This window comes from Hydra viridissima, unplaced genomic scaffold (assembly GCF_058129835.1).
Source record: "Hydra viridissima isolate aposymbiotic clone 2 unplaced genomic scaffold, HvirCarnegie_v1 scaffold_7, whole genome shotgun sequence".
In the NCBI taxonomy this organism is placed as follows: Eukaryota; Metazoa; Cnidaria; class Hydrozoa; order Anthoathecata; family Hydridae; genus Hydra; species Hydra viridissima.
Window position 1 is genome coordinate 12,196,792 of NW_028324306.1, and position 13,296 is coordinate 12,210,087.

A 13,296-nucleotide genomic window follows, 5' to 3' on the forward strand; every position below is an offset into this window, starting at 1 on the left:
AATGGAATCTTGATTTTCAAACGTTCAAATTATTTCTTAAATCGTAAATCGTCACTTTAAATCAAATGTTATCATCATTACATACCTATAATTATTTTCACTACAACATCGTCGTTAAATCACTTGTCGTTCATCACTTGTTCACGATAATTGTTGTTATTCTCTTTCTGATTCTCAGGTAAAATAGTTCATTGTCAATTCTTAATGTTTTAGTGAGTAAGAACTTAAAGCATTTTAGCCCCCAATAAGAATTAGGCGCGAATATTATTTTTAGGTCGAAGTTAAACTTTAACCATGATAGAAAAATACGCTTTTCGGTTTACCATTAAAAAAGTAATCCTTGATTCACCGAATGATAATCTAATTTTATAATATAATATAATTAACATAATTAACATAAATGATATTAAGCTAACCTTAAAGAATGTCATGCCAATTCGTAAATAAACTTGTTTCATTCAGGATTTAAGAATTTACAAAAGTTCACACTGATTCAAAACAAGAAAAAAGAGTTTCACAAACACGAGAAACTATTAATGTTCGCTTATTTAAATCGTTTGGTGAACTGTCCTGGTTCCTCCTCTGCTGTCTTCTTACTAGTTGATAAGTTTTTCAACTTTTTGATAACTGTTGAAAAGAGTTCCTAAAGTATTTATAAAAAGCTGTAATGAAAAAAAGTAGCTATTTCACTAATAAAATATCTTAAAAATTATTGCTATACGTGCAACTAGTTGTAAGAAATATTACAACTACAATATAGTTTTTGAGCTCGTTTCAACCAGAAAATATCTCAAATTTAATCTTCTCAATTAAATGAAATGTTTGATTACTACTCTTCCTGTTGCATCAAATCAAGCTCTTCTTGCTTCATCCTCTCAATTTTCTCTCTAATTCTCATTTCTTCTTCTTGATCTTCGTCTAAAAATTCTCCTTCCTTCTCTTCGTCCGAATTTACTCCCTCTCTGGACGCATACTCATCTTCAAAATCGTTTTCTTCTTGTAGCTTTCTTAATCTTCGCTCTTCTTCTTTTCTTTTCTGTTCTTCTTCCCACAGACGCTCTTCCTCCTCCTCTTCTCTTAGTCTTTCCTCTTCGGAGTCAACAAAATTTCTATTACTTGATTCTATATTATCTATTTCCTTTACATTATACTCGTTTGATAGATCTTCACTCCTCCTGTCTTCGTCTGGATTATACTCATCAGCATCGTCTATGTATGGTGATTTTTCTTTTTCTATGTCTTCGTTTTCTTCGACATCATCCTTTTCTTCTTCATGATAGTTGCTTTTAGGTGATATTTTAGGCTGTTTTTTTTGTGTTGAGTCTTCACCTGAATCATACTCGTCACTTAAACTTTCACTATATTTTTTTTCTGTACTTTCGTTTCGATTACTAGAAGATTCTTTCAATGGTTGCTGTTTCGACAGGCTTCTACTAGCACTAGTTTCCTCGTTAGAGACACTAGAATGACTTTTGCCTTTAGAAGTAAAGTTACCAACAGTTAGGTCGGAATCAAAATCTTTAAAACCTTTCTCAAGCTGTTTTTGACGAGAAATAAGTTCTTGGGCTCTCTCTCTAAGTTCATGTATAAAATCAATGTTGTTTAAAAATTCTTTTTCCAACCGGCTGTGCTTTTTACCTATTGCTTCAAGCGCTTCGTAAATTGTATTGGTGCGATCGTTTAAATTCCGCAACGTGCTGTCCATAAGATCCATTTTCACAGTTTCAGATGCAAATAATGACGAGATAACTGTATTTGGTTGGTTATGTCCTAAATATGAAAGCTAAAACTTGTGAATATTTTTTTTTGTTGCAAATTAAAGTATGTTTAGGTGCATTGAAAAACTGAAAGTACAACTACATGTATTTTTTTTTTATGCGCCATTTTTTATATTTGTATTTGGAAAAATTATGGAGGGGATATGGAAAAGAAAAAAATAAAAATTAGCAACCAGCTAAAAAAAAAAAAAAAAAAAACAATTTTTTTGGTGGGGAAATACAAATATTGACTCTGTAAGCATCTAGTAATACCATTAGGAATGGCACAAAATATTTTTGAGGATTATCATCCTTCCTTACCTGAAAAAAGAAGCAGTCACTGAGTATCGTAAAATAAAACTTTTCGTCGAATATTGAGTTTATACTTTTATAAGAACTTTTTATGCATCAAAACTTGCATTTATTAGATAAACCTAATGAGCTATGCGATTCCTTAATATGGTAAACTCATAATCTCGATTCAAATTATAACAACAAAGTTCTGGTATTTCAGTTAATGTCCAAATTTTTTAAATATAATCTTTTTTGCTAATTGATCTTGCGCATTTTCACTAATCTGATATAATGACATGTAATCCTGAAATAAATCTTTTAGCTGTTTTTAAGTTCAAGTCAATTTGATGTACAACGTACATCTTATGCTAAAAAATTGTGAACAGTAAGAGATTTTTAAAAATAAAACGTTACATCTTCACGTTAAAACAAAACGTTACATCTTCACGTTAAAAGATGCGTCAATGGTTTATTGATCAAAAATATACCTCTTCGTATTGGATGAGTTTAACTTTTGATTTTGATGATACTTACATTTTAGTTTGAATTTAATTAGAAAATTTTGGCTCAATCTAAATTTTTACAGATAATCTCCTTTAAAAGAACTTAAGTCAGTTACTTTTTTAAAACCAAAAATTCGGTTAAAAATCATGTTAAGAAATATTCCATGCATTTTCGTCCAGGGAGCTTTGTAACAACGAAATCAAATTTGAAATATTCTTTTGAGATTCATATTTTTTATCAAATAAATAAAAAATGTGAAAACATCAAATAAATAAGATAAACATAAAAGAGTATTAAAAAGGCATTATTTGAACATGAAAAACATTTACTGGTGAGAGAACGGATAGTCAATTAATAGACGCTGAGTTTTTATTAATGATACATTAATAAAAAAATCAACGTGCAAATCAAAAAAATATCTTAATGACTTTTTTCTTTTTACTGTCAACAGCTTTAAATAGTTTTGCACCATTAATAAAAGAGTCAACAATGCTTTTAACGCTTTTAAGCAATTTCATATGGTACTCTGCCTTAATATCAGTTCAATTTTAATCCCAGCAATTGCTATTGAGTTGAAACGGCTGTTCTTTTGTGTCCGTCCAGATGGTATCAAAGTAATTTTATTTAATAGTTATCCTGCTAAACAAGTTAAGAATGAGAACATAAATCTTTGTTAATAATTTAAATTAGATTTAAGTTACTATTAAATATAAATAAATTGCATGTTTATTTTAAATCTTTGAAACATCTTTAGATTTTAGTGCAAAAAACTTTTTAATGTTTTGAAAGTCTGTACGAGTTCTTTTTATGAACTTTAAAGAAGCTTTATAAAATTCCCATACAGTTCTACTCTACTCATGTACGAAATCAAATCCCAAATGACACAAAGTGCTCTCGAAGTCCAAAGCTTAAAAGTAATTCTAAGCAATTGCATATGCACTAAACTAAATTTATGTATTATTTTTCAGCTTAGAAAATTGTTTTGATGTATAAAAAATTATTTGTAAAAGCTCTGCTGAGTTTTTCACCTTTTTCATTTTGCAAGATTTTTTAGTATGTTAAGATCAAAAAGAATTTTTTTTAAAAAAAAAATAAAAAACAATTTATTTAAATCCGTTCGAAGCTTCTACGGCTTCTTGCACCACAATAAACTGGGTTTTAAAACTTAAAACAGCATCGTTCAAAAAAAAATCTAGTTCAAGTAAACCTTTGACCTTGTGTAGTGCTCAGGTAGCTTCAGGCATTTGTCAAACGACATTCCGTATTACTCAAGATTTTTGTGTTTGCTGGTTCATACCTCATAAGTTTTTCGGCAAAGTTTGTCGCAAACGCAAGTTTGCGCAAAGTTTGTCGCAAAATTTTTTTCGACATCTTTCTAAAAGGTACGATTAATAGAATACGTCTATTTGCAAGCCACGTTAGAAATCTCAAGGCATAAACAGTTGAAATCATACAGAAAGTAGGTGAAGCAAATTGTAAACAACAAAACGCAGTTTAAAAAACGCGTTTAAAACTGTACGAATTGTAGAATGTTTTCTAGCCAATCGGTGTGAAGAATAATGCGTCATGTTATTAACGAAGAATAATTATTATTCTTTTTAATAACTATTCTTTATTTCACTTAGAATTATTCTACGTGATTTTTAATATCTTTTTGAGCAAAATGGTGGAAACAGGGAAAAGAAAGTTATTAAAAATGAAAATTTTATCCCATCTATAAAAAAGATTGTTTATGGTACCTTATAAATCCTATTTAGAGAGACAGGAACAAAAGAAGGAAGGCACTTGAATGACTAACTGAATAATTCAAAATCTCAGGTAAAGTAATGTAATTTTTTGGATTGAGGTCTTTTTATGTCAGTTTTAAAACTTTTGGTTTTCTTTATCAATTTTAAAAAAAGACATCAAAGCTAGAGCAGTGGTGTCATTAAAAAGTGTGAGGTGCACCATGCGATAACTACACATAGAGAGGCATTAAATTTTAAAGTTAGATTCTCATACAACCTCATTTCAGCCTGCGGTAAAAACCTATTATAACTTAATACATCTCTCTTCACTAGTTGAGGCAACAATCAAAAATGCAGAGAAGATGATTGCAACTAATTGATAACGCAGAAAGGATAATTACCCAGCTGTAACGACGCTTCGAATGACGTGTGTAAGTTAGGCATCATAATATTTTAATGGATTTTTTTGCGATTAAGAAATAAGAGGAGGTCTGTGGGGTAAGTCGAGAGGGATACCACAAACGTCGATTAACAAAAATACTTAAAAACAAAAATCCTAGACACGTCTTAAAGTCCATAAATAATGTAGCCACCTTCAGCTTTAATAAAAGGTTAGTTTTGGCGCTAAAACACAGATCAGATGAAAATTATGATGCCAGCATTCTAACATTAAGTTCATTAACTATGTAGTCTTTAAACTCTTTAATGCTTTGTAGATTACTAGCATAGACCTTTCTTTCATATTTACTACCATTTAATAATTTCAATAGACATTAAAAAATCTGAATTTTTTTTGAAACACTGATCAAAATTTTACAATTAAAATGTTGATAAGAATTTTTGTAGAAAAAGTTTAAACTCATACATACCGTTTTGCAATAAAATAATTTTTATTTTTTTTTTAATTTTCTTTTTCATCAAAATATTCATCTTTAGAAGCAATCGCAGCCGAACAAGCGCGAGGGATTCTTTCGATTAATTAATTCAAAAATCGACCAGATCCCAAACGTGTTAAGGGATTGCGGTTCTGACTTTCAAGGTGGCAATCATACCTGTTGCTCTTGTTTCGATGAAATATTCTTTTTACCAGAGCTAGGCAACCGCTATTTTTTTTTTTTTTATTAGCGGATTAGGAACTCAAACTATCGTCCGATAACCGATAGTCCGATAGTTTGATTTCCTTATCCGCTATCGAAAGTCCGATAGTTTTCCTAATTTGCCCGTCTGGCGTGATCTAAGCGATGGCTAATTATGAAATTAGGAGCCTCCAGGTGGTGCTGGGATATGTAGTGGACCTTGAGGTTGCTGAGTGAAGTCGCAGTGTACTTAATCTTCTTGTCACAACCCTTACTTAAGCACCTCCAAGCCATATTTTTTTGGGTTGGGGCAAAGTAAGATCTAATGTACTCACAGATTCGGGGTGGCGGGATGGTAGACAGGCTGGCTATGTAGTAAACTGGCTGTCTCTCTTGCTAGGAGTTTGAGGTCTTACAGTGCTATCATAGAAAAACTGGATATCTCCCTGGCTGGAGGTGTCAAGCATTATCATCTCCTCTTTATCACTCTTCTGGCTCATCTTACTATCAAGCCGGCTTGACATATCACTGTGGCTCATAGTACTAGATGGCCAACATATCAAATACTTGTTCATTTCAACTTGGTATGATATCTAAATGTAATTGTTTACAAAAATTTCAATCTTGTAAAGTAATAAAATTAATTTATTAATGAAACATTTCAATATCAAAGTTTTTCTCTTCAATTAATTAGAGCATTAGATAGTTTATAAAAAAATTTACCTTGTCAGGAACAGACAACCGTTATTTCAATTATTTTTACTGGTTTACAGAATACTGCTATACCTCGCTATACTGTTAGCACAGACATAGGTTGACCATATGTCCCGTTTTTGCTAGCACATTCCCGTTTTTTTGGTATTCATTGATTGTCCCATTTTTTTCGCAAATATTCTAGGTTTGTCCCATTTTTTTAAAAAGTATAAAATCCATCAATGATTGTTTTCTAAGTAAATAATGATTTTTTAATACTTAAAAAATATTGCTTAGTTGCAAAACTGAATTTGGGGGTCAGTAACACCGGTTTCGGTTGCTATGGTTTGGAGAGAGGAAGTATTTCGTTTCTCGAATTTACTGTAGTAAATCTATATTACACAGCCTCTTCGTGGCGCAACCAATAACTTAGGCAACTAAGGCCAATACATTTTGAGACTCTAAGGGTAAGGAGGATAAAGATCTTACCCGAAATCCATTTAAGGCGCTGTTGGGCTAATAATTTAACAGTGCTGATGGTCACTTTGACTTGTTGCAGCAGTTGAAATAGAGAATGACGTGCCCCTGGTTGGAAAGGGGTAGAATAACAGTCAAAAAAAATACAGGAGTAGTTGATGGAATAAAGGAGATATGCGTGATCGTGCACCCAGGCACCGGCGATACTTGGAATAATTTCTTATGTCAAGCAATATTTAACACTGGTAAAGATCTCACCTTGCCAAAACAATCCCTTCGGTAAAGATGCCACCTTGCCAAAACCCATCTGTGTGTAAAGGTCTCCTACAAGTGCAGAGAATATGGCATAATGCTGAGAAACAAATACATAAACCACAAATGTCATGGTTACAATTTTGAATCTGCACTTGTTCAGAAAAAATAATTTATTTCATATACAAAAGTTAGGAAGACGGAATTACAAAATTTGGACGATTCCTTAAACTTTAATTTATTTTTCTCACTGACTTTCTCACTCATTCAAGAATTTGTAATTTTTAACTCAAACCAGTTTCTTTTTTATTGGTTCGTTTAAGTAAATGGTTTTCGAGCTGCTATATTTACCCCGACTGCTGTAAAAAAACTTTTTGAGATTTGCATCTTTTGATTCCATGAAAACACACAAACTTGATGATGTTTTTTGAATCTGCTGAATTTGGAATCTGCTGAATTTGGAATCTAATCTAATTTAATCAATTAATAGTTACATTCCAATTTCTAAAATCTTAATATTTCTAAAAAATGTTTTAATTATTACAGTTAAATACAAAAGTATTTAACTGCACCAATTGTACCTAGTTTTTGGTACTTGAATTTTGGTAACTGAATTTGTACCTGTTCTGAACGACTATTTATACTAACGCTTGTACTTTGACCTTGAACTATTTTGAACTTGGATTTAAAGTGCTAAGTCCCATGTCACTAAGTCCCATGTCACCAAGTACTCTGTTTTTAGTTTGAAAAGGTAAACTTTAAATGAGAATCTAGGGTCAGTTTAAAATATTTACTTGTATTTGGTATATCGAATATTTAGTCAAACCTTTCAATCAAGTGATATCTTAAGATGAAATTGTTGAAATGGCAGTGCCGTGTTTCGTTGATTTACCGAAAATAATGACATTAGGATTTCTTTTTTTAACCAAACTCTTTCCGTCAAATTCAAAGTTAACACAATTTGTTTTTTGATTACTTTGTTGTCATAATAAATTCACACAAAATAATAGTCTTCTCATACCAAAAATATTTAACAGAATTTTAAGCATCAGATGGTAACCCGCGTAATTATAGCTATGCATATTCGCAGCAGAGCCTAGTCGCAAGCTCGCTTACAGAAGATTTAGTCATAGAATGTGCCATACCTAGTTTGGAAGAGAAGCTTTCTTAGTTAAATTCCATTAACAGGACTAAGGATATAGTTTGATAAAAGAATGAGAGGTATTTAGGTGTAACTGTACAATAAATGCGAGATAAATTTTCTCATCTTTGCTCAGCTCTAGTAGAAATGTTGGATCACACACTAGTATAGCAGAGCAACACACTTATTAAGGAAAAGTTGAAGATAATTTCAAAAAAAACTGTGATCACTGATAAAATGCAACCAATTCAAAAATTGCATTCACAAATAAGTTGCGCCAAGATTTTTGCGCATTCATAAATACGTTGGTAATCATTCATATACTTGTATTTATGTACTCAAGTGCAATTTTTTAAGTAGATGAATCTGAAATTTAAGTACTTGGACCATGTCATTAGTTCCATATAAAGATTACTTTTGGTTGCTTTACATAAATGTAGCAATTATTTTGGAACAGACTAATGTTTTACTTTATTGCTAAATAACTTTCTTTACTTATAAATCAACCCAGTTTCAACATTTATCGCTGAATATATCAAAATTTAAAAAGTTGGTGTTTCTTTATAATCACCAATTGAAAAACATTCCACGTTATCAGTGCCATTAAACTCAGTCAGTGTGTACTATGGATGTTTTTAGGAAACTCTGCAATAAATGAACAGCTACAATGTTTTCCCTGAATAGCGACTGCAGATGAATGTTTTACTTCTCTGATCTTTTGCAGAGTCAGCTTCCTAAACTATTTTATTAACTTTTCTGATGACAGAAACAAAATCTGAGTTCACCGAACAATTACTTTTTGTTCCGGTTAAACTTTTACCAACTTTGTCGACGTTTTACAAACCCAGGTTCATTGCGTTTTTGAATGAGTTGGAAATAATTGGAAGTTTCTTCTGCTTACGTTTATAGTAAATCTAAATTGAGAAATTAGTAAAGTTATAAAAGTTAGTGAAATTATAAAATCATACACTATTTCTAAAATCGATAACATGAGCCCTCCATTTTCGGACAATCTTTTTATAGAACGCAGGTCGTGAAATACTTACTTTTGCTTTCAATTTTTAAATAGAATAACATACTTGCTTTTCAAACATAACAAAGTAAATGTAGATTGTTAAAATAAATAAGTTTATAGACTTAATAGAAATGAGATTAAACTTACAATAATAGAAAAATGTAGATATTTTAAGATCAAAAGACGATAAACAATCAAGGACTTCCTTATTATTCCCACAAGAAAAATTAAACAAGAGTGTTTTTTAAGAAGAAAGTATAACTTTTTTAGTAAGTTAAATTTTAATTCTCTTTTTAATTTTCTATATTTTTTGTGAGAAGACTTTGACGAAGTCATATGAATATTGATGTAATAGAATTTGGAAGTTCATTTAATAACTGCGCCGTATTAGTCAAAGATAATGGCTGCGCAGAAGTACTTGACAACTTTTTTTTCTTCTGAAATCAAAGTGGTTTAGATAAAGAAAAGAATGAATTTTACACCATGATTTTCACCTGCTATCATGTTACCGACAATAATATTACCGAAAATTAAACGTGGAACGTTAAATACAGAATATAGATAAGATATAATTTATTTTTCATTAAAAAATAATTAAATGAGTTTATAAGGAAATTCTCTCATGTGACAGACGACATATAAACACTCCTACGATATAGCCATTCTGAAATTATCAGTTGGGAAATGTTTTAAATAAATGTGACTAAAGAATAGCTGAAGATCACCACTGCACAGTGCACATCCGATAGCCGGAGAGTTTAAGTGACAAAAAATACGACCCCCAAATTAATAATTACATTATAGTATATGAGATTAATTAACCATAATTACATGGGTCTGAAAAATTATCTATTAGCTGTTTACATATTATTCGATAGTAAACATTTTCCCGTTTTTCTCTTCGTAAAACCAAATGAATACAGCAGTTTTCAGAGTGATAATTAGTTTCGTACATGAAGGTTTGAATGCTCCAACCAGCTCTACATGAGCTAACTTTTCTTCAAACCAAGAGTAAGTGCCGTACTTGAATACTTTGGAAATCCCCACATAATCATCACATCATCATCACATATACACATTAGTTCTTTCCATACCTTCAGATACATCTTTCAATGCCAAACGGCAACTTAATTCACCGTTAGAAATTTGAACTAAGTAGCCGTTTACATATATTTCAATTGAAATGTACCAGAGTGCAATTTTGGTCATTCATGTCCGAACCTTTCCATATGTCAGTAACTTCAGTGGATACTTTCTACATGTCAACAAACAATTTACTGGTAACTCGTAAAAGTCACAAGACCTATTTCCATGATGATTAGATCATGGAAATGGGTTTTGGGACATTTGTAACAGATGCACGGATAGACACAGCCATGTGCTTGAATGCCACTAACAATATTTGCTAACTTAAGATCTACGGCAAAGCTGTAGAGCATATCCAAATTCTTTATTTTCAACAAATTTATCGCAGTCTTCACATTTTGTAGGTCTCTTTCACCTATGGGGCTATAGCCTTATAACATTCCTTTCTTTACATTGTGATTTCTGGTTGATGACTCTAATGGCGTTAATTTCTTGTGTTCCTTCATTAGCGTTATCAAAAATGTGGGAAATATTTCCTCGTAGGCTTTTAGAATTGCATTGATGCAACGGGCCCCTTCCAATAGGGGATTTGTATAAGGTGCATAAACAAATATTGCTAATAGATAATTTTGCCTCAACACAGGTATCCACATTTTTTAAAGGTCAATTTTTTTTGCGTTGAGGGTTTTTTTGTGCCGGAAAGTCTTGCTATGTTACACATATGCTGCACAGAAATATCAAAAACATTCAGCATATTTTTTTGTCATTGCTTATTTCAAGTAAGTCTGAACGACATTTTCCACATATTTTTAATGGCAAACATTGCATCGTGAAAACTTTCAATGAAGTTCTGATTCGTTCAAAAACGACGTCATTAACTTTATATTTTGCTTTCTTCGTACATTTCATTACTGACCAGATCCAAAACAGCAGAGTAAATAGGTATACCTCACTTTGAGGGTTGAAGACTGAGGGTAAACAATCAGTCAAACAAAACACGCCAGTTTATGATCTTTCGCTTTATTGCTTTAATCGACCACAAAATACTCGCTGTATTTCAATCATCTAGCTTCAGGATGCGTGCTACATAGAATAAATAGAGAAAATTCGTCGAGGTCATATCTTTCCCTGGATACAAATCAGCTTTATTGATGACAAAAATCTCTTAATGCAGAAGCACACTGTCATATACCAAGCCTGACTTAAGACAGGCTCAAAGACAACATTAAATTCTGTCACAAAAAGGTATGGCCGCCTACCTCCCCTAACCTAAACCCATTAAATTTCCCAATATCATTTAAAGTTCAAGCATGAAGTTGTATCAAGCAACACCCAAATTGAATGAAGTTCGGAACTTCATTGAGAATTTTTAATATCTACACACCACATCTTGTGGTGTGTAGATATTAAAAATTGCTTTACAAATAGATAGAATTGTGCATGTGATAGAATTGCTCAGATAAAGACCTAAGCTTCTTAGGTCTTTATCTGAGCATGTGATAGAATTGCTCAGATAAAGACCTAAGAAGCTTAGGTCTTTATCTGAGCAATTCTATCACATGCACAATTCTATCTATCTGTAAAGCACAACTCAAAATCTGTAATGCAAAACTCTATCTGTAAATAAATATCTAAATGTTATGGTTGGTCATGAGTCATTATTTGTAAAGAAATCATCTTCAGCCTAAACTTTGGTTCTTCAACATATTGCATATGGACCAGATAAACAGTACTGGGTGCTGGTGGTCCTAGGGTTTTTTAACCTCTGTTTTCTCTACCAATAGCCCTTTGCATAATCCCCAAAACAGGGGGTTATGGTAATTAAAATCGCCAATTAAATGAGGAGTGATAAATTTAAAACTAATAATAAATTATATAGGAAAATCAAAGGACTTTTAAAACTACTTTTTTAAAAATTTCCCAAGAATTATTATGGTTTTCCAAGAATTATTATGGTGCAATTTAGTAGACATTTTTGTGCATCGTTGCTAAAGATGAATGTTGAAAAAAAAATCTTGCTTTAACAATTTAAAAAACCATTTGTTTGGATTTAGAATTTTTTCAGGATCTTAAAACCCTTGATCTTGATCTTGATAATTCTCTCGCAGTTCAACGTAAAAGGAAATAATATATCTGTGTAAAGCTTTCTCATTTTGAATTAAGAAAGTAATGCGAAATTAATTTGACAGAAATTGATAATCTTATTGCACCCCAAACCTTTTTTTTTTTTTTTTTACTAACAATCAATCCTGTGCTAGATATTTGGAGTGACTAGTTTTTCCCTTGCAAATTGCATGTTTTTCAGTATGGGTTAGAGAACGACAATAATCGCTGCCCATGACAAGAGGTAAGCTGCAGAGAAAAGTAAAGATGTAATGGGGGAAAGACAGTTTACCGCAGGAATAGTAATAATTTTCCCATCAAAATTAATTATGTAAATTAAGCTTTCACATGAGAACGGATAATTTAATCTTATGGTTTATCAGAACTGAGCTAATGCTTTTATAAGCCCACCTTCCCCCACCTTCGGACTTCATTTTTAATCAAAATATTCTTAACAAAAAAAAGTAATTAAAACATTTTTAAAATGTTTTTGTTTGACAGTTTAAAACCAAAGCTTTTACATTATTTCAATACTAATAATAGGGGGAAAAAAACTGTATTTAATGCTAATTTGATAAGCTATAAGACAGAGGTGTATTAAAATCTTAAAGGAAGATTTTTAAAATATATAGTTTCGTGACAATTAAAATGTAAATCAGTAGCAAAAAACTGATTGTCTTTCATAAATAAAAGATTTCGCTCCACGAATTCGAGTTAAATTTTCGTTTATAAACAGCGGGATAATCACCCCAAATTTAGAGCTTATGGATTTAACGGGCAAAGCATACAAAAAAAAGGGCTCCTAAAACATTGCAATTGCACAGACGAAGCTGCGTTTATTTAAAACTCAGTAGAAAGAGATAAAAGTTAAAGAACAAATCAAAACTTAAAGTTTTGGATTTTGGTTGGGATTTTTTTGGCATTAAATAAATCATTTTTGTGCAGATGTTTGATTAAAATGAAACAGATGGTTGATTAAAATGAAAAAGAGAAAATTAGCGTTACTGAAAATCATGTAAGTGGGGGAAGGGTGGGAAGGGTGGGAAATGACACATAATCGGCTTCCAAGTTCTGACAACCCAAAAGTTATTTTTCTTTAGATATCGAAAAGTATTTTTTTCAAATTTTTAGACAATCAATTTCTTCATCATGTACTATTTTTAATGCGATA

The 13,296-nt window shown here is 31.5% G+C and overlaps 1 protein-coding gene and 1 long non-coding RNA gene across 3 annotated transcripts; one reads left to right on the top strand and one right to left on the bottom strand.

The window, feature by feature from the left end:
- Positions 1 to 436: 436 nt before the first annotated feature.
- LOC145184363 (uncharacterized) lies at positions 437 to 3,887 on the bottom strand. Of its 2 annotated transcripts, none has more exons than XM_090093969.1 (2): positions 3,770 to 3,887; positions 437 to 1,770 (listed from the first exon to the last, which is right to left on the bottom strand). In XM_090093969.1, the coding sequence occupies exon 2, from the start codon at positions 1,712 to 1,714 to the stop codon at positions 830 to 832; it is 885 nt and encodes a 294-aa protein (XP_089950095.1). In that variant the 5' UTR covers positions 1,715 to 1,770; positions 3,770 to 3,887; the 3' UTR covers positions 437 to 829. The 2 variants fall into 2 exon arrangements, with proteins under 2 accessions (XP_089950095.1, XP_079916138.2); XM_080060012.2 differs by lacking the exon at positions 3,770 to 3,887 and adding an exon at positions 2,079 to 2,228.
- Positions 3,888 to 4,074: 187 nt separating this feature from the next.
- On the top strand, positions 4,075 to 7,134 carry LOC149886155 (uncharacterized). The gene is made up of 3 exons (XR_016453949.1): positions 4,075 to 4,373; positions 4,616 to 4,713; positions 5,219 to 7,134. It is a non-coding gene; the product is annotated as an uncharacterized LOC149886155 (long non-coding RNA).
- Positions 7,135 to 13,296: the final 6,162 nt, after the last annotated feature.

Bases quoted from the DNA above. Each gene is read 5' to 3' on its own strand.
- LOC145184363 (XM_090093969.1), bottom strand. From the start codon at position 1,714: ATGGATCTTATGGACAGCACGTTGCGGAATTTAAACGATCGCACCAAT.